The 25148-nt window shown below is 40.1% G+C and overlaps 1 protein-coding gene across 1 annotated transcript in view; it reads right to left on the bottom strand.

The window, feature by feature from the left end:
- The window catches only part of LOC308082361 (uncharacterized protein), a 48816-nt gene that overhangs the window by 3095 nt on the left and 20573 nt on the right, over nucleotides 1-25148 (bottom strand). The window contains exons 12-26 of the mRNA XM_080424086.1: nucleotides 20623-20727; nucleotides 19374-19691; nucleotides 18678-18951; nucleotides 15867-15903; nucleotides 15744-15775; nucleotides 9445-9481; nucleotides 9322-9353; nucleotides 5024-5235; nucleotides 4315-4562; nucleotides 3555-3668; nucleotides 3155-3296; nucleotides 2343-2363; nucleotides 1721-1761; nucleotides 759-864; nucleotides 292-534 (exon numbers count right to left, since the gene is read on the bottom strand). Coding sequence (XP_080280212.1) covers nucleotides 292-534; nucleotides 759-864; nucleotides 1721-1761; nucleotides 2343-2363; nucleotides 3155-3296; nucleotides 3555-3668; nucleotides 4315-4562; nucleotides 5024-5235; nucleotides 9322-9353; nucleotides 9445-9481; nucleotides 15744-15775; nucleotides 15867-15903; nucleotides 18678-18951; nucleotides 19374-19691; nucleotides 20623-20727 — 1962 coding nt within the window. The remainder of the gene's footprint in view (nucleotides 1-291; nucleotides 535-758; nucleotides 865-1720; nucleotides 1762-2342; nucleotides 2364-3154; nucleotides 3297-3554; nucleotides 3669-4314; nucleotides 4563-5023; nucleotides 5236-9321; nucleotides 9354-9444; nucleotides 9482-15743; nucleotides 15776-15866; nucleotides 15904-18677; nucleotides 18952-19373; nucleotides 19692-20622; nucleotides 20728-25148) is intronic.

Below are 25148 nucleotides of genomic sequence, written 5' to 3'. Positions count from 1 at the left end.
ACCAATTTGTGTGAGGTTTGAAAAAAATCTGTTGGGAGTAGTAGCAGAAAAATCTGCCTCATGGTGGAGCTGATTTGAGGTTGGCCAAGGTTTGGCCAACTGAAAGTTTGCATGCAAAGCCGATTGGTCCGAGATTAGCTGTTCACAGACAGACAGACAGACAGATGGACGGTTGGACTCATAGGAATGAAAACATAGTCCCTCGCATGTGTCTGTTTCGGCTTGACGGGGATACAAATCTAAATGTAAAAATAATAATAATAATAATAATAATAGTACATCTGAACTTACCAAGTGGCTCCAACAGGTGCGCCTGGTGTTGTTTAAGTGCATTGTAAAATGCTGCTTTTATGAATGTTCCACTTGATTGTAGCACATACATGTAGAGTATCCTCATTCGCTCCATGTTTGTCTCCTTGGCATGAATCTCAGCATAGATCTCAGGATGGACTTTGTCTCCTAGACTGTCCACTATGGCCATGACTGTGGAAACCTTTTGAATCAACTCTGCCTTCTGCTGTATCACAAAACGTGCTGTTTGCAAGAGACAAAAGAAAGTGGTTGAGATAAATACATAACAGAGCATTAAGCGCAGTCTCGGCATCTCTCCCCACATAAATAGTAATGTAACATCTGGTACATTTCGTTTTAGAAAAATAACAACCTACAACCTGGCAAACAAATGATGGCACCAGTCAACCACCTACTCGTTACTTTCCTTAATCATTGAACTGTACCAAGGACAGAAAAAGGCTCACCTTTTTCTTTATCCGTCAAGTCATCATCAGCATCCTGTTGAACAGCATCATCAGCATCCTGTTTAACAGCATCATCAGCATCCTGTTTAACAGCATCATCAGCATCCTGTTGAACAGGGCAAAACAACAAAGTCACATCATCTCTTGCATCTACTGTCACATGTGGAAAGTGAAGGAGTAAGGATAAAAGGAGTGCATTCATATATATATATATATATATATATATATATATATATATATATATATATATATATATATATATATATATATATATATATATATATATATATATATATATATTTTTTTTTTTACATTTCCCTGAGCAGAGCAGAGAATGGTGGATTAAATGATTGATAAAAGTGCTGGACTCCAGGTATGAACTCAAAACTGCACTGTCACATCTGAAGAGTGTTGTGGAAAGCTGGACATTCACTTGGTCTTTTAGTTGACTCTAACAAACTCTAACAAAGAGCATCGTCTCCCTCACCAGTCCACCTCTAGTCTTGGGAAGTTAAATGTTAATATTTTGCGATAGATAGATTGAAAAATGTCCAAACCAAGCCGTTTGCACAGTTAATGTTTACATTATGTATTGTTTTAATAACCTATATTATATACTGTAGTTTTTAAAGTGATTCTCAACCTTCCAGGACTCTCAGTTTGATTAGGCCAAGGTTCTATTGGTACATAGATTACAATACATTGATATTGGTAGTGATTTGTACACACAGTAAAGGTCATTGCATACCTACACAAATGCGATGCAAAAATATATAAGATATAAAAGGAAACAATGCACACCAAGGTGATGCAATATGTATTTAAAATGTCATAGCATTTTATAGCGATCACATTAGACAGACATAGGATTTCAGGGAAGATTTGATTAATTTTCCTGTATAAAAAAAATACACAGGCAGTAAACCTATAGCCGTGACATGTGACTGGTCATAAAAACATACCTGCTCTGAGGGACCTCTTGTTTTTCCAGCTCTTGACATGGCTGCTGAAAGAGGTGTAGAATTTCTGCATTATATATATTTTTCTTATTTTATTTTATTTATTATATTTATGCTAGGTGTTTCTAACAAACTCTTGTAATGTCCTGCATTGAAGAGAGAGGCTATAATTTGATATTATCTTATACCAGAACCTCGTAAAAAAAAATACAGATGTCTGGATTTCTCAATTATGGTACGACCATGGTGCTATATGCAACTAAAGTGCGATGCCAGCACACATTTTTATGATAAAACAACGTCAAATTTCAACGCTATTTGCACTTTAAAGAAACATACAGTGATAAAGCATGGACAACCCTCAAGTTCCGCCAGTGCTCATAGTGTCCCACATTGTATACATGATCACCTCTCATCAGAACAATATGGGATGTAAGTTCAGAACTGGACAAAGTTACACTCTAATGAGAAAGGTCAACAATTAACTGATATTAAGCAACAAAAGCTTATAAACATCAAAATCCAAAGGATACTTTGATGGACACTGCTATGAAAATGATATAATGGGAATCGATAGAGCTAGTAGGTCTGAGCCTAAATGAAATCAGCTTTGAACATTACTCACCTGCTGCACCTCTGGAATGAGCTGCAAGAAATTAAATTGAAACATGAACACATGAGCTAATATGGACAAGTAGGCCTAAAGTTATACATGAGCTAATATGCTGTTAGACTTGCGCTAATATGGACAAGTTGGAAACTAAAGATTAGACACAGATTATTTAAACCTCAGAAACACATTTGAAGGAGAGATCTTAATTTTTACGACCATTAAATGTTAATAAGACCCCTCTACAACAGGGCTTCACAAACCTTTTCAGCTCGAGACTCAAAAGAGAAGTTTTGTGTCTCCCTGGGACCCAAAATTACAAAAGTATAATGTAAATAATTAATAATTTAAGCCCTCTCTCGAAAATAGTGAAAAGTGATAGATGTAGATCTGCTATTTTCACTATCACCATTATGTATTAGTTTGTTTGTTATGCTGATTGCTTGGAATAACTTGTACTTGTCACTATATGAGCTCACCTCGTCTCACATCATGAGGAGATGATGAGGAAGCTGCAGACACAGAGAGCTCCTCTCTCTGTGTCTGCAACTGAGGAGGAACAAGTTCATCATGACAGACTCATACAGTATATTACCACTGTGTTTTCTGTAAAGCACCTCGGTCAACTCTGTGCTATAAATACAGTTGGATTGGATTGTGAGAAATTAATTTGGGAAACTTGCTTTCAGCTATGCTACGCAGCAAAGAATAACCTTTTGATGCCCCTTGAGTCACCCCTGCTCCATTCAACCCCCATGCCATAATCCTTAATGCAGCAATGCTGCCTGCTTCCATAGAAAATGAATGAAGAGAATAATTAATTGTACCTTTCACGCTCAGCTCCTGTCGTTTCCACACTTCCTCTTTGTCAGGTCCCTGCACCTCCAATGAGAAGTATTTTGAGTTGAGATCCATGAATACCTCAAATAACTCATCATACTGATTGAAGTCCTCCTTAAAAGTGTGCTCCTGAAGACATACAGTACATACAGTAAGTGCATTATAATGTCATTGTGGTATTGTTGTAATGCAACACATGGTAGCAGTATCAGGACACTCAGTTTTCCTGACCACCCAGTTTTAATGGAGCTGTTGTAATTGCATCATACAATACACTCAGGTTGAAATTTTACCTGATGAACTCACATTGCAGTTGTACAATATGATAAAGTCAGGTTGTAATGTTACCTTATGATGAACACAGGTTGTAGTTTTAATGTGTGATACCTTTGGTTGAACAATATGTGCCTCAGGACAGTGCACACTGTAGACTTTCTTTGGGGTGAGATGACAGTGGCGGGGTGTCTCGATGTATTCATAATGTCCATACTTAGACTTCACCTACAATGACACCAACACAATTTGACCAGATGGTTCAATCATAATGCCTCTTATTTGGGCAGATTTTTCATTCTAAAATGTACAGCCAGTATTTGGCACTGTCGATAAACAGGCTATCATTACATTGCTCTTTTGCAGGGGTCATCACCTTAGTGATGGCTTGTGATAAACTTTTGTCGGTCAATAATATTACTGTAAAGAACCAAATAGACCTAAACGTATACTAGTGGACTCCTTATGTGCCATAGTGTCTATGCCAATGCGATTCATATTTTACAATGACAGTATTCTTATTGTTGTTTTTTTTCCTACCTATTCTGAAGAAAACACAGAGAATATTTTTTATTGGGTATTGTCATTACAGTCAGTGCTTGTATCACACATTACAGGAACAAAATAAGAACATTATAGTTCTTAATGTTTTATTTTTTTCAAAATATGGACATATACAAGTCTTGCCACATACCCATTTGTTGGTGTACGGACATGTTGATAATCCCTGCTTTGTATTTACAGTATGTTATGAACTGGCTGTCACATAGACTAGCCTCTGGTTGTCTTCAAAATCATAATCATGTTTTTCATGTTTTAGTACAGTATGTCTAAAGAGATTCAAACTCTCTGAGATACTGATAACATATTTTACCTCTTCTGGAGGCACATTGACTGGCAGCAGGAACACACTCATCTCATGTCTGTCTCTTCTTGGTGGACGAAGGAACAGCAGAACTTGGCCTTCGATTGGTTTAGGGTTACGTTTACGTTTAAAACTCCATGTCAGCCCAAAGAGAGACAGGTGGGTCACATTTACAACCACGTGAGTCTCAGTCACTTTCAGTGGTTCCAAGAAGTTCACCTCATCATTTGAGATGTGGGCCACAGAAAGGTCACCATCTGTGAATTTATTTTATTGTATTTTATTATTATTTTTTACATTCTGCAGATGTTTAACATCATTCTATCCTTTCACATGTGAAAATCTAACACAACCCTATACGTTCTGTGTGCTAAGCGCTCACTTACTGTGCCCTGGAAAAATACCATCAGCCTATGTAAGACAACGCATTTCACCACGTTATACATATTGGATGTGATTTGCATTGCTCAGCACATAAATGGCATTGGGAAGTGTTGTGTCTGATTTTCACATCCTCCTCACTAAAGGATGGGTTGCACATTAAATATAGGCCTAGGCAAAGTTATATATAGAATCAATTTTACGGTGGACAAAATCTAAACAAACAAACATGATTCTCTCTTTAACAACATGCCTAAACCAAATACAACATCCCGCATTGGATTTCAACATAGTTTCTGTTATACTGTCTCACTTTGAACAAGAAGCAGTGCCTCACCGGGTGTGATGTCACAGTGTGGCAGGTGTAGCTCGCAGACAGACTCCTGAGGACCCTCGATGTCAAATAGAGGCCCTGCAGGAATCATTCCTGTTGACTGGAGCCATGTTTCCCAGCTTACAACCTTGTAGAAGACTGTTCCAGCCCTTGTCGTTCCAAACACCAACTCTGTCAATCTGCACTGGAACAGCCCCGCCCCGGGGAACTTGAACCTGTGACACAATGTTTTTTTTAATGATATAATGTATTGACTTTATTAGGTCTCATCTTGGCAAATGTTGCATCCAGTTCATTTACAATCACAGTGGTTGGTTCTATAGAAACAACATGTCAGTGCAAACAGGAAGAGGCACCGTTTACACGACAAACGCTCCCTGCTGAAAACAGCGAAAGAGTTTACCAGATGTGCCTTCCGTTTACACGGCAATGGCGTTTTGGGGGGTTGAAAACTCCAAAATTGTGACCACCTCTCAGAGTGGATAAACGGGGCAGAACACAAAATGTGACATTCTCTGGCTCACATTGGCTCATGCGTAATATAGATTTCTCGTCCACCTTTGGAGTTACATCATGGCAAGGTAACTACACATCCCAAACCTCTACCAAAGGGGTCTTGCCCTTTAAACAGTAAATCTGATCACTAACCAATTAGTTTTTCCACACTAATTCAATTCTTATGCGAAAATCGAAGATCTACAAGCCCGAAAAAAAAGAGAGCCTTTGGGCGGGTGGGGGTCCCCGTGAATTATATATTTATCAAGGTTCAAGGTTCAAGGTTCAACTTTATTGTCAACAATACCATTTACAAGTAAAAGCACGTGAAATTCATTGTGCGCTAAAAACCAACACAGCAGCTACAGTCTCAGGAATACCGTGTTCAAGACTCAAAAAGTGTTATGTTAGAAACTAAGCTGCTTAATAAAATCATTGTAGAAGATCTAAACTACCTAAAGTGCAAACCGCATTGTCATAGTAGTCCAATACATTAGCCACAGACATATGGCCATATAGTCTGAGCCATGTGTTCAGTGTGTGTTCATAAGTCTTATGGTGGCCAAGAAGAAAGTACTCATAGTCTTTGTGTGTGGCTAGCAAGGCTGAGATACCGCTTGCCTGGCCGCGGCCGCAATGCTGGCCTGAACAGTCTGTGGCTGGGATGGTGGACGTCCCCAACAATCCGTTCAGCCTTGGCCACGCATCACCTCTCGTTTAACTCCAAACATTCATGGACCCCACTCCTAGACTACAATCTCTGTTTGACAGGGACTCTCTCCAATCCAGGCAATTCATGGACAACATCAGGCAGTATAATGGTTTAGTATCAATGGCTTCCGTCATGGAGCCCCAGTCATGGTGCTTAGAAACCTGCAAGCAGGTGCCGAGCGTACTCTCAGGAATGGCACCAGAATGGTGGTGGTACAGATGATGGACAAAGTCATTGAATGTGAGATTGCAGTAGGGACAAACAAGGGTGAAAGACTCTTCCTCCCAAGGATCCCTCACCATGACAGAAGTGAAGACCTTCCCTTCACATTATGCAGACGCCAGTTCCCTGTCAGGTTAGCTTTCTCCGTTACCATCAATAAAGGTCAAGGCCAAGAGAATGACAGAGTTGGCATCTACTTACCTCAGCCTGTGTTCGCTCATGGCCAACTCTACACAGCCTTCTCAAGGAGAAAGAGAGCCAGTGCTGTCAAAGTTTACATTGAGGGTAATGATGAGGGAACAACTGACAATATTGTTTACACTGAACTATTGTTATTATTATGTATTACTATTTTATTCATTGTTGAAATATGTCCATCAGCTCAACACACAATAACTCCATTTGCCCCAAAACCTGCCTCAGACTGTTGCCAATCAAACTCTCAGCTAGACTGATTAATTGGCAGGGCTTTGCTTGCATGTGACGTTTATGTCACGGCAAAAGGCTACCGTCCTTCATAATTAAACATGAGCAAGGTTTCAGATTTACCTTATCATTTTAAATATTTGGTCAACTGCTCAAAAGCAGGGGAAGTAAGGATGGAAAGTACCATTAAACAAAAGGCCAAGAAAAAAAAACGAGAAAAAACGATGCTGATGTCAATATTATAGAAATATTAAAGGACAAGAAGGAAATTGACTACTTAGAAGGAATGACAGCCCACAGACAGCCCACAGAGAACACCCTCAAAGAAGCTGAAACCCGAAGGTCCTGACAAAAGGCAAAGTTCCAGTCCACAGAAATCGATCGACGATAAGGATGATGACAGTATCAGACTGTTAGCCACACCATTGAAGGATGAGGAAGAAATTCATTATTTAGTAGGGATGACAGTCGAAATGTTTTGGGACGATGACGAGTGGTGGTGCGATGGTAATGATGTGTTAAATTTGAGCCACGAAAAAGCCAACGATGTAGATAGAGAAGTGGAACAATACAAGGTGGTCACGGGAAAAAACGATGATGATGTCAATATTGTAAGAACACCACTAAAGGACGAGGAGGAAATTGACTATTTAGAAGAGATGACAGTCGAAATGTTCGAGGACTATGATGAATTAGAACGCTGTAATAGTGTCTTGACTTTGAGTAAGGTAAAAAGAGAAGAATTGGAACAATACAAGGTGGACAATGATACAAATTATGTTAATCTTCCAACCACACCATTGAAGGATGAGGAGGAAATTGACTATTTAGAAGGGATGACAGTCGAAATGTTTTTGGACGATGACGAGTGGTGGTTAAACTAGATGTGAGGGCCGCAAAGCGGCCCTGACATCTAGTTTTATTAATAAATAATAATACATCCAATTTATATGACACTTTTCTCGTAGCCTTCTCAAAGTTGCTTTACAAAAACAGAACAAACTAAGCTTCAGAAACACAAAACTAAACTTTTTAAAAAAGACAATGACTAGTTAAAAGGCTAGACTATCGCTGTCAATAACGTATCATTGTTGCATCAACTGCACCACTTCACCAGCGAGCAAAGGCGTCTGCTGCATCCAATAATAATATTAATAGTCCACAGTGGCGGCGCCATTTTTATTGGGGTGCTGAAGGGAAGCTTGAATATTTGTAATTGCGGGTGCTACAGAGTAACTGTGTGGATATAAACCTACTAATATATGCACCCAATGTGACCAAATGCAATCGCACGTGACACAAAAAAGTCTGTATGTGTGGCGTGTGCACAGTCAAGTTCTAAATATTCTTGTGTGTAAATTTGTTCTGCTACACCAGCAATTGCGCATGGACGCGAGAATCAGCAAATGTTCATGCATATGAGCTGGTAGCTATATTGCTGGGCAGCTATAGTTACATCATAGAAGCATACATGATGTGTTGATATTATGTAAATAATACATTTTAAGCTTGTGACACCTGCATGCTGCAATAGGTTGCTGCAGAATACTATGTCTGTCACTTTTTCCCAGAATCAATTTGAATGAATCCAAAGTTAACACAAATGTTTGTAGCCTCCACAAAGTTTTATGTAAACACCACCATAGCTCTGTCTTTTCATAATTACAAGCAATATCTGAACAATTTTTGTCATCAGGTGAATAGGCTAGTTGTAGCTGTATTGCTTCTGAACACCCGAGAGTTTAAGAGAGAGCCGGGTTGACGGTAAAAAAAAAGTGTTTCCAAATGCCCGCGGAGGCGGCTGTATTTCTTTTTCTTCATCCTCCATTTTTAGCCGGGCAAAAGCAACAGCAACATGTGTAACACAAACACACTACACGCGCACGCCCGACGCCCCTTTGTAATGCGCAGTACCTACGGGGGCCGATAAGGCACAATAAACATAGTCAGCAGCGGATTTAGTTTTTCTTCAAAAAAATCGATTCTTGGAAAATGAGAATCGATTCTGAATCGTCCAACATGAGAATCACGATTCGTATTCAAATCGTTTTTTTCCGACACCCCTATACCCTGGCCTGTACTGTAAACCACACTGCTGTTACTCGCTAGATCCACATATCCAGAGCATCAGACAGTCTTTTCGTCCAGGATTTGGGGTGGCTTTTTTGACCCATTTCCGAAAGTTTTATTAAAAATTTAAAGTCAGTATTAAATTAAATAAAACATTGAAACCTGCTACTGATCAGGGATGTGCTCCTGTGTTCAATGCGTTTCTGCGTTTACGTGTGGACAGAGACATCTTTCTCCTGTGGACAGGGATTTTTTTTGATGAGGATGAAAATATCCGTTTAGGAAAATAGCCATACACGTGTAGCCTAGGCCTTAGAGACTCATGTTCTACAGACAGGAAGGTACTGTTCCAATGAAGCTGTTTAGGATGAATTACCTGTATTTGTGCACGATCGGTGAAAAGGGTGTCTGAAAGACAAAAAGCAGTCAGGAAACAATCAGTAACTGTCCGGATGTTCAGTCTGTGTGATTATTGTGCAGTGGAGCAGGTTTTACTCACAATGTCCATGTTTGAAGGATCGACCTCATCAGAGAGTCTAGAAAGAAACACACGCACGCACATGCACGCACGCACACACACACACACACACACACACACACACACACAATGGAATCGTCTGTCAGAAACCTTACGTAGTCTTTGTAAATTGTACACCCTGACAGAGATGTTATCAACTGTGTGTCTTTAATGAGGTAAATGGTTATGGCCTGTGCAGTCTTTCAATCATGTGGTGATTGTGCAGGTTTGTTGCGTTTCTTTTTGTCCCCATTTAATTTTTTAATGGCTTGCATTTTTCATTAGGTTGGAGCATGGACATGTTTCTTTTACACAAGCGGAACTTTTTCTGTCATTACTTCCCTCATAGCATGTTACTGAGTTAGTCTCCAATAGGGCATAGCAGTGGTGGCCATTTTGTGGTTCCACCGATCCAAAGTCCATTCATTTTTCCCATAAGAGATTTCCAAAAAATATCTATATCAATTATTTCAAGCCTAGAATCAAGCCATCTAGGTTCCTGGTGAATCAAGACCATAAAACATTTAATTCTGTGAAAAAAATATGTTGAATATTTAATTATATGATATACTATATTTAAAGAGCTGCAGAGACAACTATTGAAAGTAATGGGGAGTGTGGAAGAGGAGAGTGCAGGCAGGGTGGTACAGATGGAGGAAAGTGTCAGGAGTGATTTGTGACAGAAGGTTACCAGCAAGAGTGAGAGGGAAGATGTACAAGATGGTATTGAGAGCAGCCATGCTGTACGGCCTGGAAAAAGACAGGAGGATTACTAATTAGAGGATCAGCCCAGGTTAGAATGTATGGGGATAAAGCAAGAGAGGCGATATTGAGATGGTTTGGACATGTACAGAGGAGAGATGAGGGGTACATTGGGAGAATGATGCTGAAGATGGAACTGCCAGGTAAAAGGAGAAGAGGTGACCATAAAACATTTGATAAAAAACGTTTGGTATTAATTAATTAATTAATTAATTCATCCGCCACTGCCAGCGGTTTGACCTTATTTTGAGTCTTTTTGACGATCCAGCAATCTTTTTTTCCCCAACAAACGATGTCTCAATGGAAGGACGAGTCTCTCTTCTTTCCACCGGAACAAAAACATTGTAACCGCGATCATCCGTTCTGTAGTTATAGGCAGTTGAATATGGCTCGTTTTCACCAAAAAATGCAGTCTGGGAGAAGAAATCCGAGCTAGATGTGTTTTTATAAATCTGATAACATAGGAGTGAATGGAGTGATAATTTCGAGGGATGACGTAATTTCCGGTTCTATCCTTCTCTGGATGTCAAGGCATCATTCATAGGTTGGCGAAGAGCACCCTCTAGCGTAATCCCTATAAACATGATTATTATGTTTTAATGGACGCAATATTGCGTTCTTGGCAGTCAATGTGTTAACTCTATAACTGCCAGAGTTTTTCAGAAGAGTGTCAGCCCACTGCCAGAGATTTTCGTGTTTTATTACCATTTCAACCGGTCACAGAAATGTTATATATCCATAATTATAATCCATGTTCGGATCGCACACACGGTCGATGTCCCAGCAGCCAGAGGGTTAAGTTTTCAGAGGCAAGTTGTCGTGAGGTAATTTTCACCAGCGCACCAGGCTGCAGGCCTTCCCTTCACATTATGCAGACGCCAGTTCCCTGTCAGGTTAGCTTTCTCCGTTACCATCAATAAAGGTCAAGGCCAAGAGAATGACAGAGTTGGCATCTACTTACCTCAGCCTGTGTTCGCTCATGGCCAACTTTACATAGCCTTCTCAAGGGGAAAGAGAGCCAGCGCTGTCAAAGTTTACATTGAGGGTAATGATGAGGGAACAACTGACAATATTGTTTACACTGAACTATTGTAATTATTATGTATTACTATTTTATTTATTGTTGAAATATGTCCATCAGCTCAACACACAATAACTCCATTGCCCCAAAACCTGCCTCAGACTGTTGCCAATCAAACTCTCAGCTAGACTGATTAATTGGCAGGGCTTTGCTTAACGTTTATGTCGGACGTCACATGACGTGTATGCAGAGCTATAACTAGACCGGCAAAAGGCTACCGTCCTTCATAATTAAACATGAGCAAGGTTTCAGATTTACCTTATCATTTTAAATATTTGGTCAACTGCTCAAAAGCAGGGGAAGTAAGGATGGAAAGTACCATTAAACAAAAGGCCAAGAAAAAAAAATGAGAAAAAACTATGCTGATGTCAATATTGTAGAAACATTAAAGGACAAGAAGGAAATTGACTATTTAGAAGGAATGACAGCCCACAGAGAACACCCTCAAAGAAGCTGAAACCCGAAGGTCCTGACAAAAGGCAAAGTTCCAGTCCACAGAAATCGATCGACGATAAGGATGATGACAGTATCAGACTGTTAGCCACACCATTGAAGGATGAGGAAGAAATTCATTATTTAGTAGCGATGACAGTAGAAATGTTTTGGGACGATGACGAGTGGTGGTGCGATGGTAATGATGTGTTAAATTTGAGCCATGAAAAAGCCAACGATGTAGATAGAGAAGTGGAACAATACAAGGTGGTCACGGGAAAAAATGATGATGATGTCAATATTGTAAGAACACCACTAAAGGACGAGGAGGAAATTGACTATTTAGAAGGGATGACAGTCGAAATGTTCGAGGACTATGATGAATTAGAACGCTGTAATAGTGTCTTGACTTTGAGTCAGGTAAAAAGAGAAGAATTGGAACAATACAAGGTGGACAATGATAAAAATTATGTTAATCTTCCAACCACACCATTGAAGGATGAGGAGGAAATTGACTATTTAGAAGGGATGACAGTCGAAATGTTTTTGGACGATGACGAGTGGTGGTTAAACTAGATGTGAGGGCCGCAAAGCGGCCCTGACATCTAGTTTTATTAATAAATAATAATACATCCAATTTAAATGACACTTTTCTCGTAGCCTACTCAAAGTTGCTTTACAAAAACAGAACAAACTAAGCTTCAGAAACACAAAACTAAACTTTTTTTTAAAGACAATGACTAGTTAAAAGGCTAGACTATCGCTGTCAATAACGACTGCATCAACTGCACCACTTCACCAGCCAGCAAAGGCGTCTGCTGCATCCAATAATAATATTACTAGTCCACCGTGGCGGCGCCATTTTTATTGGGGTGCTGAAGGGAAGCTTGAATATTAGTAATTGCGGGTGCTACAGAGTAACTGTGTGGATATAAACCTACTAATATATGCACCCAATGTGACCAAATCCAATCGCACGTGACACCAAAAAGTCTGTAGGCTATGTGTGGCGTGTGCACAGTCAAGTTAAAATATTCTTGTGTGTAAATTTGTTCTGCTACACCAGCAATTGCGCATGGACGCGAGAATCAGCAAACGTTCATGCATATGAGCTGGTAGCTATATTGCTGGGCAGCTATAGTTACATCACAGAAGCATACATGATGTGTTGATATTATGTAAATAATACATTTTAAGCTTGTGACACCTGCATGCTGCAATAGGTTACTGCAGAATACTATGTCTGTCACTTTTTCCCAGAATCAATTTGAATGAATCCAAAGTTAACACAAATGTTTGTAGCCTTCACAAAGTTTTATGTAAACACCACCATAGCTCTGTCTTTTCATAATTACAAGCAATCCCTGAACAATTATTGTCATCAGGTGAATAGGCTAGTTATAGCTGTATTGCTTCTGAACACCCGAGAGTTTAAGAGAGAGCCGGGTTGACGGTAAAAAAAAAGTGTTTCCAAATGCCCGGGGAGGCGGCTGTATTTCTTTTTCTTCATCCTCCATTTTTAGCCGGGCAGCAACAACAGCAACATGTGTAAAGGTGACTCCAGACCAAACAGACTACTTCAAACTACTTCAGACTACTTCAGACTGCAACAGACTGGTATTCGGTTGGCAAAAGTTGGCATTTAAGACTGTCAGCCGACTGGCCATTCATGTGCTAATTCATTTATAACTTTCAGACCAATCTGGGAAATAAAAAGGAAAAACAGCGCCCTCTGCTGTTTTTGACTATTAGCTTGCCAGCATTGCCAGGTCTGCTTATTATAAGCGACTTTGGGCTTGTTTTCCTGCAAAGTCACTTGTACATAGGGATGTTCCCAGCGTTTTTTCTTCACTGACGTGCAGTGGTGTAAAGTAACTAGTACATTTACTCAAGTGCTGTACTTAAGTACAATTTTGAGGTACTTTTACTTTACTGGAGTATTTCCAATTGTCTATACTTTTACTTCACAACAATTATTTGAAATGTTTAGTTACTAGTTACTTTGCAGAAATAAATCATTATGAAACATACATTAACCACTTTAGCCCTATTTTATACCTATAAGCTATTTGAAAATAGCAGATCTACAAGCTCACAACGTGTTGCGATGCACGCGTTCTGAGCTTGTAGATCTGCTATTTTCAAACATTTTAGTACTTTTACTTTTGGTACTTTAAGTACATTTTTATACCAATACTTTAGTACTTTTACTCAAGTAAATGTTGAATTCTTTTACTCAAGTAAATAGATTCACAAAATGTATTTTACCCACAAGTTATTTTCATTCAAATAAAATGTGATTGAACTTGCACTAATAATGACTTTAGTTGATTTTTCACTCTTTAAAATATAGTATTTCTTAATTATTAATAATTACAGCTTGTACATTGGCTATTTTCACGATTTTAAATTGTTTTTAAATAATAATAAAAAAGGAACATACAAGATTTCCACCCGACAGCCATAATATGTAGCCAATATATGGTTCTGTATCAGTATATGAGTCAGTTTTTGCAGATTTCATTCTAATTGGCTACTATGCCTGCATATGAATTTCATGGGCCTGGGTAAGTCACCCTGGCTTGGCGGAGATATGCCCTGTTGCGCACACTCCGCACAGCAGCAGCAGGTGAAAGCAATTCACTTAAACGAGGGTTGTGTTGCGCACCAAAGCCCAGAGGAAAAACTGTGAAATCAGTTATGGGCGCAGCTGGGGCACCGCGGCCACTGTGGCCGTGAAGGCATGTCATTATTCGAGGGGCACATGGCCAATGAGAGGGGCAAAGACGGCCATGGCCATCGTGGCCACCGTGAAATTCCTGCCCTGATTGCATTTATACTTTTACTCAAGTAAAACATTTGAGTACTTTTTCCACCACTGCTGACGTGTACACAACATTTTTGAAAACGGTTATTCGAATAATCAAAATTAAATACATTAATTAATTTATTGAAATTAGCACCCAGAAAATAGCCAAAACTGAGCACATTTCGATCTATAAGGCCAAATCTAATTTGAAAAAAATATATTAAGAGTATATGAAAGCCAATTAAAATGTTTATACTATTGGAATCTTACACACCTGCTCCCAATAAATTACATCACCACAGCGCAAAAGTAGGTCAAATCAATCAATCTCTCTCTCTGGGAGCGACAACGAGAAACAGTGAATGTAGGTTTTCATAGACATGGTCGCTTGTTTCTCTCACATAATCTGGCAACACCGACAGCCTTTTGTTGTCACTTCGTCTCTGACTGCTACATAGCTACTCCAGTCGGGCCCCGGTCGGCCAAAGGACTGAACATGTTCGGTCGGCTCTGGGTCGGCCGAAAAGGTCCCGACGGACCACCCGACGGACCCCTAACCGACTGGACGACTATATACGACGCTTCCCGACGCCAAGTCGGCCCAAAGTCGGTCTGGTCTGGAGCCAGCTTAACACAAACACACTACACGCGCACGCCCCTTTATAATGCGCAGTACCTACGGGGCACAATAAACATAGTCAGCAGCGGATTTAGTTTTCTTCAAAAAAATCCATTCTCATTTTCCAAGAATCGATTCTGAATCGTCCAACATGAGAATCACGATTCGTATTCAAATCGTTTTTTTCCGACACCCCTATACCCTGGCCTGTACTGTAAACCACACTGCTGTTACTCGCTAGATCCACATATCCAGAGCATCAGACAGTCTTTTCGTCCAGGATTTGGGGGGGCTTTTTTGACCCATTTCCGAAAGTTTTATTAAAAATTGAAAGTCAGTATTAAATTAAATAAAACATTGAAACCTGCTACTGATCAGGGATGTGCTCCTGTGTTCAATGCGTTTCTGCGTTTACGTGTGGACAGAGACATCTTTCTCCTGTGGACAGGGATTTTTTTGGATGAGGATGAAAATATCCGTTTAGGAAAATAGCCATACACGTGTAGCCTAGGCCTTAGAGACTCATGTTCTACAGACAGGAAGGTACTGTTCCAATGAAGCTGTTTAGGATGAATTACCTGTATTTGTGCACGATCGGTGAAAAGGGTGTCTGAAAGACAAAAAGCAGTCAGGAAACAATCAGTAACTGTCCGGATGTTCAGTCTGTGTGATTATTGTGCAGTGGAGCAGGTTTTACTCACAATGTCCATGTTTGAAGGATCGACCTCATCAGAGAGTCTAGAAAGAAACACACGCACGCACGCACATGCACGCACACACACACACACACACACACACACACACACACACACACACACACACACACACACACACACAATGGAATCGTCTGTCAGAAACCTTACGTAGTCTTTGTAAATTGTACACCCTGACAGAGATGTTATCAACTGTGTGTCTTTAATGAGGTAAATGGTTATGGCCTGTGCAGTCTTTCAATCATGTGGTGATTGTGCAGGTTTGTTGCGTTTCTTTTTGTCCCCATTTAATTTTTTAATGGCTTGCATTTTTCATTAGGTTGGAGCATGGACATGTTTCTTTTACACAAGCGGAACTTTTTCTGTCATTACTTCCCTCATAGCATGTTACTGAGTTAGTCTCCAATAGGGCATAGCAGTGGTGGCCATTTTGTGGTTCCACCGATCCAAAGTCCATTCATTTTTCCCATAAGAGATTTCCAAAAAATATCTATATCAATTATTTCAAGCCTAGAATCAAGCCATCTAGGTTCCTGGTGAATCAAGACCATAAAACATTTAATTCTGTGAAAAAAATATGTTGAATATTTAATTATATGATATACTATATTTAAAGAGCTGCAGAGACAACTATTGAAAGTAATGGGGAGTGTGGAAGGAGAGTGCAGGCAGGGTGGTACAGATGGAGGAAAGTGTCAGGAGTGATTTGTGACAGAAGGTTACCAGCAAGAGTGAGAGGGAAGATGTACAAGATGGTATTGAGAGCAGCCATGCTGTACGGCCTGGAAAAAGACAGGAGGATTACTAATTAGAGGATCAGCCCAGGTTAGAATGTATGGGGATAAAGCAAGAGAGGCGATATTGAGATGGTTTGGACATGTACAGAGGAGAGATGAGGGGTACATTGGGAGAATGATGCTGAAGATGGAACTGCCAGGTAAAAGGAGAAGAGGTGACCATAAAACATTTGATAAAAAACGTTTGGTATTAATTAATTAATTAATTAATTCATCCGCCACTGCCAGCGGTTTGACCTTATTTTGAGTCTTTTTGACGATCCAGCAATCTTTTTTTCCCCAACAAACGATGTCTCCATGGAAGGACGAGTCTCTCTTCTTTCCACCGGAACAAAAACATTGTAACCGCGATCATCCGTTCTGTAGTTATAGGCAGTTGAATATGGCTCGTTTTCACCAAAAAATGCAGTCTGGGAGAAGAAATCCGAGCTAGATGTGTTTTTATAAATCTGATAACATAGGAGTGAATGGAGTGATAATTTCGAGGGATGACGTAATTTCCGGTTCTATCCTTCTCTGGATGTCAAGGCATCATTCATAGGTTGGCGAAGAGCACCCTCTAGCGTAATCCCTATAAACATGATTATTATGTTTTAATGGACGCAATATTGCGTTCTTGGCAGTCAATGTGTTAACTCTATAACTGCCAGAGTTTTTCAGAAGAGTGTCAGCCCACTTCCAGAGATTTTCGTGTTTTATTACCATTTCAACCGGTCACAGAAATGTTATATATCCATAATTATAATCCATGTTCGGATCGCACACACGGTCGATGTCCCAGCAGCCAGAGGGTTAAGTTTTCAGAGGCAAGTTGTCGTGAGGTAATTTTCACCAGCGCATCAGGCTGCAGGCACAATATGCACGTATCCCCCGCACCCCCCCCCCCCACCCGCTGGCCACAGAACATTTATATATATTATGATCGCGTGTCAGAACGTTGGTAAACACAAAGAGGATAACTGTTCGTCGTCCAGAGAAAAGAAAATATAACCGGAGCTTTCCCTTTCATTTTTATACCTTGTGAAAACTACCATGTCTAGCCAAAACCAGGGCAAAACCAGTTAACTCAAGATAAAACCAGAAACAGGAAACGGTTTACGGATATTTTCACATAGGATGAGTGGGAATTGAGTAGGAAGACCATTCCTTACCCAGTAACTGCACACTTATTTCTAAGCTACCATTCCTGTCAAAGGTTCTCAAAAATGTCATCCTCAGTTGCTGCCTTACAAAACAACATTATGGGACGATTATGGGACATTACATTATGGGACGATTTCAGTCAGGTTATAACTGACTTAGCAATCATCATAGCAAAGAGTACTGCTGATCATGATATCCTACCACGCTGTGTACAGTACAAGTAAGTAAGTAGATCAGAGTGGCTTATTATCGGTATCGGCAGAGGCCCCTGGGAGATGGATTGCAACACCTACCATCAGCTCCTACCATTTATCACACTTAGATACCCAAGCCGTGCTTCTCGTATACTGAGTTGGCAGTGCCCGGGATCGAACCCAGGACCTTGCGAAAACCAACGGCAAGTAGCCTACTCTACCGACTGAGCTACACACTGTCCGGGCTCAAGGCAGAACCAAGAGCTACCCAGTTATTTTGTTCTATGTACATGTTTCCCCTCTGTCAAATTATTCAAAAATATGACATTTCATTACACTGTTAAGCCGATGACTCACAGCTTTATATCTTGCTGAAACCAAGAGACCAGTCCAAACTAGTCAGCCTCATGAACTGCCTTGAGAACATAAAGTGTTGGATGGACAACACATCCTGTAGCTGAATGAAATAAAGCTCTCTTTTATTCACTTCACTTGAATCCCCTGATGTGGCTGATTTTGTATTATTGCTCGACTGGCTTGCTGTGCATCAATCAGCATGTTCAGGTTTCGGTAGCCTTCATTGGCCAGGTTATTGAAATAGGTGCTCACTCTCCATCTCTCTGTCTCTTCCTCTCCATCATAAACCTTACAGCCCAAACACATACCTCATATCCGCCAAACCCAGTCGTTGATAAAGTTTGGGATCCTGTTGATGAAGTGTGGTGATGAATTGCTGTGCTTTCTCTTCCAAGTATTTCTCCCTTCTGGTTGGGTTAATCTTTTCATCTTTGAGAACCTTATCATCCAATAGATTGTCCAGCAGTAATTTGAGCACGGGTTCTGTCGGTTGTTCATCCATCATTGAACGCAACATTTCCATTTGCTGTAATGATGTCATTGGCATGTTTGGCTGGCTCGAGCTGGCACCTGGAAGGTACTCTGGAGGGAAAATAATGCCTTGTTTTCAGTTACAATTCAAATAGTCTACATACGATTAAACTGACTAAATGGCTGACTCAAAAAGCTAACAGAATGACCAGAGGGACTTAATGACTGACTAAATTGCAATTACATTTGAACAAATAACTCTTAAAGCTACATTGTGTGATACTCAATCCCTTACTAATCAAAACAAGGGACATGTTAACAGGCCTTTGTGTTTCAAAACAAGACAATTCACCCTCTCCCCTGTGGCACCTCCCCGTGGCTCACCATCCCTTATCCATAAATAAATCTCACATACGCAGCAGACGAAACAAGACAAATCACTTTCTAACCAAAATCCAAGAGATCTGCGATCCAGATATAATTTCTAGTCTTCAGACCACATTGATACTCAACAGAAATTACAAATCACACACCTTTTTCCAAACCCAGATGGTGATGAAGAGCCGGATCCAGTTCATGAAGTGCAGTGATCATCTTCAAAGATGCTTCTTTGCCTTTCTTTGTCACCATGTCAATAAATAGTCGTGCTTTCTCTTCTCTGTATTTCTCTGATTCGATGGAGTACATATCTTCATCGTTGAGAACCTTCTCTTCCAACAGTTTGTCCAGCAGACGATGGACCATGGGCTCCGACACTCGTTTCATGAACTCTCTCCGCACGGACCGCAACTTCTCTGCTTCCTGTGATTTAGTCATCATCGTTGGCAGACTCGGGACGGCGTATTGATCACCTGGAGAAAAAATAATGCATTGTTTTCAGTTACAATTAATACACATATTTAAACTGTCTTATTAACACACACTGGTGGATTACACAGAAAGGCTAACAAACAGAGAGACCAACAGAGGGACTTGAAAATTGCAGGTACATTTAAACAAAGACCTCAAACTAGAAATACAGCATTGCTGAAGGAATTTAATGAACATCTTTTGTGAGGTCACAGCGGGGGCGATTCTAGGTTCCTGAGACATTATGGTGGAGAGGTAGGATTTTATTTTTTTCCTTTTTGTCCCCCTCGCAGTAAATCTAAGTAATATATTTTTCTGTATGGTTGTGACAAAGGCACATTATATTATTCTGCTTGACCTATGCATGTTATTGTATTTGATGTAAATATGTAACATGTTGGAAACTATGAAGTGACTTAAAAAATATGAACATTTCCAGTTCACGTAAGAGGTAATGGGTCTGATTACTGTACCCTGTATTCTTTGGACCATTTCGAGCGGAAGAACTTTTTGTTTCGTTTGGAATTAAGGGACTACAGCCTAATAGACTTTTGTGGGAGTGCGGAAAGAAGAGGACGATTGCGGGGACTGTGTATTATTTAAAACATCTGCCTTACATTGTGTAATTGATTATTGTTTACGTTTGAATTTGTGATCTAAGGGGTTACAAATGACATTGGGAATTGTTTGGGTTGGGAGGGGCTTCTGAAAGAAATATTGATCTATACTTTGTTATAGCAAGAGCTCCACTCCACAACAACACAAGTAGGCTACCCACAATAATAGCCTGATGATGCAAAAAATAAGGCAGTTAAATGTCTTGCTCATGGATCTGGGACCTTCTGCTTCCCAGGCAGGCTCTCTACCCATGCAACTATGACTACGTCTAATTTCATGACACATCATCATCTCTCACACTCATCTCATCAGCACCTGTCAGGATGTCAGCTTCACTCATGGTGTCATATCCTGAAGAGGACGCAGGTTGCTTCCCCAGCCAATCAGAGACCTTCTTGTCAGGTGACCAACCTGAACTTCCTGCTTCAACAGAAGACAACAGACAGCAAGACATAATTATAATGAGAATAAAAACACACCTGGATGTGAAAACCCTGCAGCCCCGCCCACCATCTCTACGTATGTCTCTGTTCCTCACATAATTATGACCAATGATGTCATTTTGACCTTTGACCTCTTCCACACAAAAGTTCATCATCTCTTGCGCACACACACACACACACACACACACACACACACACACACACACACACACACACACACACACACACACACACACACACACACACACACACACACACACACACACACACACACACACACACACACACACACACACACACACACACACACACACACACACACACACTAACCATTGCCTATAGCCAATCACAAGACTTAGGCGACATGGAGTGCGAGGGAGAGCAAAACAACATGTTTAAATAACGCCGATCAGCGCCGCACAGCACATGTTTCCGCTGGACCCTATTGCAGTTATGCGTATCATTGAAATCTCTCTGCAACACTTTAGCCCGTTTGGAGATTATAAAAACGGGTTCTAAATCCTAACTTAAGATTTCTGAAAAACTTCACATTTTAATTTAAAAAAAAGATCCTTGATCTGCTGCAGAGATGCTCATAGGCCTGCGTCCTGCGTCGCTGACGCACAATATTGAGAAAGGACGCATTCATGACACCGTCGTGGCGTCCATGGGACGCACTAGAGTTGTCACCAACAACAGAGAAAAATATAAAAATAATTTGTGGTAAAATATTTTTTTACCGCGGATATTTTACAAATCCACTAGTGGTGCACGATAAGTATCGGCCCGATAATTATCGGTCCGATATCAGGAATGATGACGTCATCCCGATAAAACCGATAACATTAATTACAGCTCCGATAATATATAATATTTGTTTTGTCAGCTGTGATCTGCATGAACTCTCTCGGTTAGACACCGTTGTGTGGAGAAGTACAACTCTCTCGGTTAGACACCGTTGTGTGGAGAAGTATATGCAATCCCCGGCCAGTCGCCCCAAAACACACTCGCCCCGGGACTAATCCGGCGACCTCGGAACGGTCGCCTCCACGGGAAAAATGGGGGCGACTATGTTTTGGGGCGAGGCTTCCAGTTACCAACACGAGCCGTAAAAACGAAAATGAAACAACTCTAGTTTCTGCAAATCCCAGATGCGCATTGCAAGCTTGACAACGCTGGGATGCATGTCCCGCGGTCTCACCAGGTCATGCACTTAGTTTGTGTAGCTGTCAAATCTAGATATTAAAACTTGTGTATGTTTATATCACCACCAGTCAGTCAATCAATGCAATTTGAAATGTGAGTTCGCTACCCACGAGCATTAGTGAGTTCGTTAGGAAGGAGGGGAGGAAGGGGGCGAGGACGGCGCCATTATTTATTATTTTATTATCTTGTAAAAAAACGCAGTGTCTGTAAAAAAAGAAAAGAAAAGTTGGATGGGTGTGTTTTGCCAAACTGCTACTCTGCTTCAACTTCACTTCATCTCCTAGCGAGCCTGTTATCTTAGTCCTGAAAAATAATATCCATTAGGAACTTCCATTATGGAAGTGATGTGTTTTACAATTCTTCGTTAGTTCTCAGTTCTCTAGTTTGGTCAGTGAGAGGTGTACGGGAGCAGAAAGACAGTCTTGTCTCATCATCTCTGTTCATTGACAGCGTGCCGTCACGTTCCTATGTTTATGTTTGTTTATTAAAGGATCCCCATTAGAGTCACATGAATGAGCCTCTAGTCTTCCTGGGGTCCTGAACAAAGCAAATACAATACAAATGTACAACTAAAAATAAACAATACAAATAAAAATGAAAACAAAAAGACAAATTAACATTTTAAAATCAAATCCAACAATCCAGTCAAATTAAACAAATAACAGTTACATACTTGACAAGTTACTTGCAAGGTATCTCTTGATTTGTTTTTGAAAGTAATTTTGTTATGGATTGTACATAAGTTTTGTTGGGCAGAACATTCCAGAGTTCTATTGACCTATATATACCAGTGAGTTTTAGAAAATTCGTTTTTGGTGCTGTTTTTGTTCTTAAATTACCAGAAGCTGCTCCTCTGGTGTTGTACCCATGTTCTGAAGTCATGTGTAACTGTTTAGGCGGCTTATTGGTGCTAATAATGTTCCGCAGTAGCATTAGAAGACTCACTGCTAATTTCTGTTCAACCATTAGCCATGCCAGATGTTCATGCATATAGCTTATACTTGTCCTGTATGAACATCCTAGTACCAGACGAGCCGCTTTATTCTGAGCAACCTGTAATTGTTTTAAATCAGATGTTGTAGCTGACGACCAGATTACAGGGCAATATTCTAAATTGGACAGAACTAAAGAATGAATAACTGATTTCATTATAGAGGGAGTGATGAAACCAAAACACTTCATAGTCATCCCTATTCCTCTTCCCATTTTGATGACAATATTGTTTATATGTTTAGACCAAGATAAAGAGCTGTCAATAGTTACTCCCAGAAGTTTTATTGTGTTCACTTGTTCAATGTGTGAGGTGGCTGGTACCAATTGACAGTTTTAACAGAGGATACCCAACATGTGTCTAGATCCAAGCTCAATGGCCTTTGTCTTAGAAATATTTAACACCAACTTGTTGCATTCAATCCATTTATAGATGTCTATTAATAGCTAGGGAATTTTAGCAAAATGTTTGGACCATCTGTGAACAAATTTACTACCAATAGCTTTCTTCACCAATGTGTTCTTATAGGTGTCTAGAATCACCTCTCAATTTATTTAAACCCAACTCCTCGTGGAAAATCCTGGAGAGCCAATCAAAGTTAAGGAGCCCAGAGGGCTTGGGTGAAAAATATGAAAAGAAATAAAAGTCTTGTGAGGTGTCCAACTAGGGGTTTTCAGGGGTGCTGAATCCATTCCAAGCATTATTTTTGAGTAAAAATGTCTCCCTGGCCATCTAATATTGGTATATTGGTTCTTGTTAGTGTATAATCAGTGTATAATCAATGGTAGGGGATTGGGGTGTTGTTGAATTGATTCTATTCTGAAAAATAAAATAAGAAAATATTGCTAAACACTTGATAAGAGTGTACACCTACTGTAAACATGCTCAGTGGGATACACTGTCTGCATGTGGGGAAGGAGTGGGAGTGTTGCATCCTGGAAAATATTTCTGGACGATTTTAAGGTACGGTAGTTTATCTACTTTTTGGCATTTATTTTCCTCTGCTGGCAAAACTTTTGATTACTGTGAATTTAGATGTCAATTTTCTCTAGCCTATTGCTTACATTGAACAACCATTAGTTAAACAATCATGACACTTGTCTTTTAGTAGACAACATGGAAGAGGATTCTGTAGCTTGTGGCTTAAGGTGCTTCATCTGTGGTGGTCCTGAGACTGAGATTCAAAAGCTCTCAAAAGTCACCCAAAAAGGCTATGCACAGATTTTGTCTTATTATGAGAGTGTGGATGATGCAGCATTAATCAGAAGACTACATGAGGACTGAAAAAACTGAGATGACCCCAAACTAAGATACCATTTGGAATGCAAAACCGAGCTATACAGTCGTGCAAGAGGTATATCCACTGGAAATCGTACGTTTTTTTCACTGTGATGAAAGTTGCCACTTGCAGATTTCAATCCTATTCTATGTTGTGAGTGACATCATAATTTAATAAAAACTTTAAACATAATCTATTCTTTAGAGCAAGATGAGCAAGACCAACGGCCAGGCAGGAAGAAAAGACGCAGGGCATTGTCTGGGTCAAGTAGTTCAAGTGCTAGCTGGCACACTTGATCTACCATAATACTTGCATCCTTTGCAATGAAGGTATCAATGTTGGCACATTGAAAAGAAACCCTGGTAAGTCTTTTGTATGTAAGATTCAAATGAATTTTGATAATTGTTTTTCTTGCTCCTCATTGTAGGCTTCCACTCAAAGTAAAATAATTTAATCATGCACATACTGTATGTGGCTACCTTTTATCCAGACAGATCTCGGCAGTTGTATCGTGCACCTGATAATGTCTACCAGGACCAACTGAAAAGGAGTTTGATGCAGAGAGCAAAGCGACGAGGTGATGACTGGGGACTTGAAGTCGCTGGTCGCCTGGTGGCAGAAGAGGCAGTATATCATATTCGATGCAGAAGAGACTTTAAGAACCCTGTTACAAAGGCTGAGGTAACATTATATGGATACACAATACAGCTGTACAATACAACTCACATTTCTTGTCCTGAGGGAAGAAATATAATTTTTAATAGTGAAACTTTTGACTTCAAAATAATTTATTCTGCAAGATTGATATGGGTCCAGTAATGAGGGGGACTAATAAAGGATAAGAAATGTGAGTTGTATTGTACAGCTGTATTGTGTATCCATATAATGTTACCTTAGACTTTGTAACAGGGTTCTCAAAGTC

The sequence above is a fragment of the Gymnoscopelus braueri genome (genome assembly GCF_963280865.1).
Source record: "Gymnoscopelus braueri genome assembly, chromosome: 1".
Taxonomy (NCBI): Eukaryota; Metazoa; Chordata; class Actinopteri; order Myctophiformes; family Myctophidae; genus Gymnoscopelus; species Gymnoscopelus braueri.
This window is presented reverse-complemented; position numbering and strand designations above follow the sequence as displayed.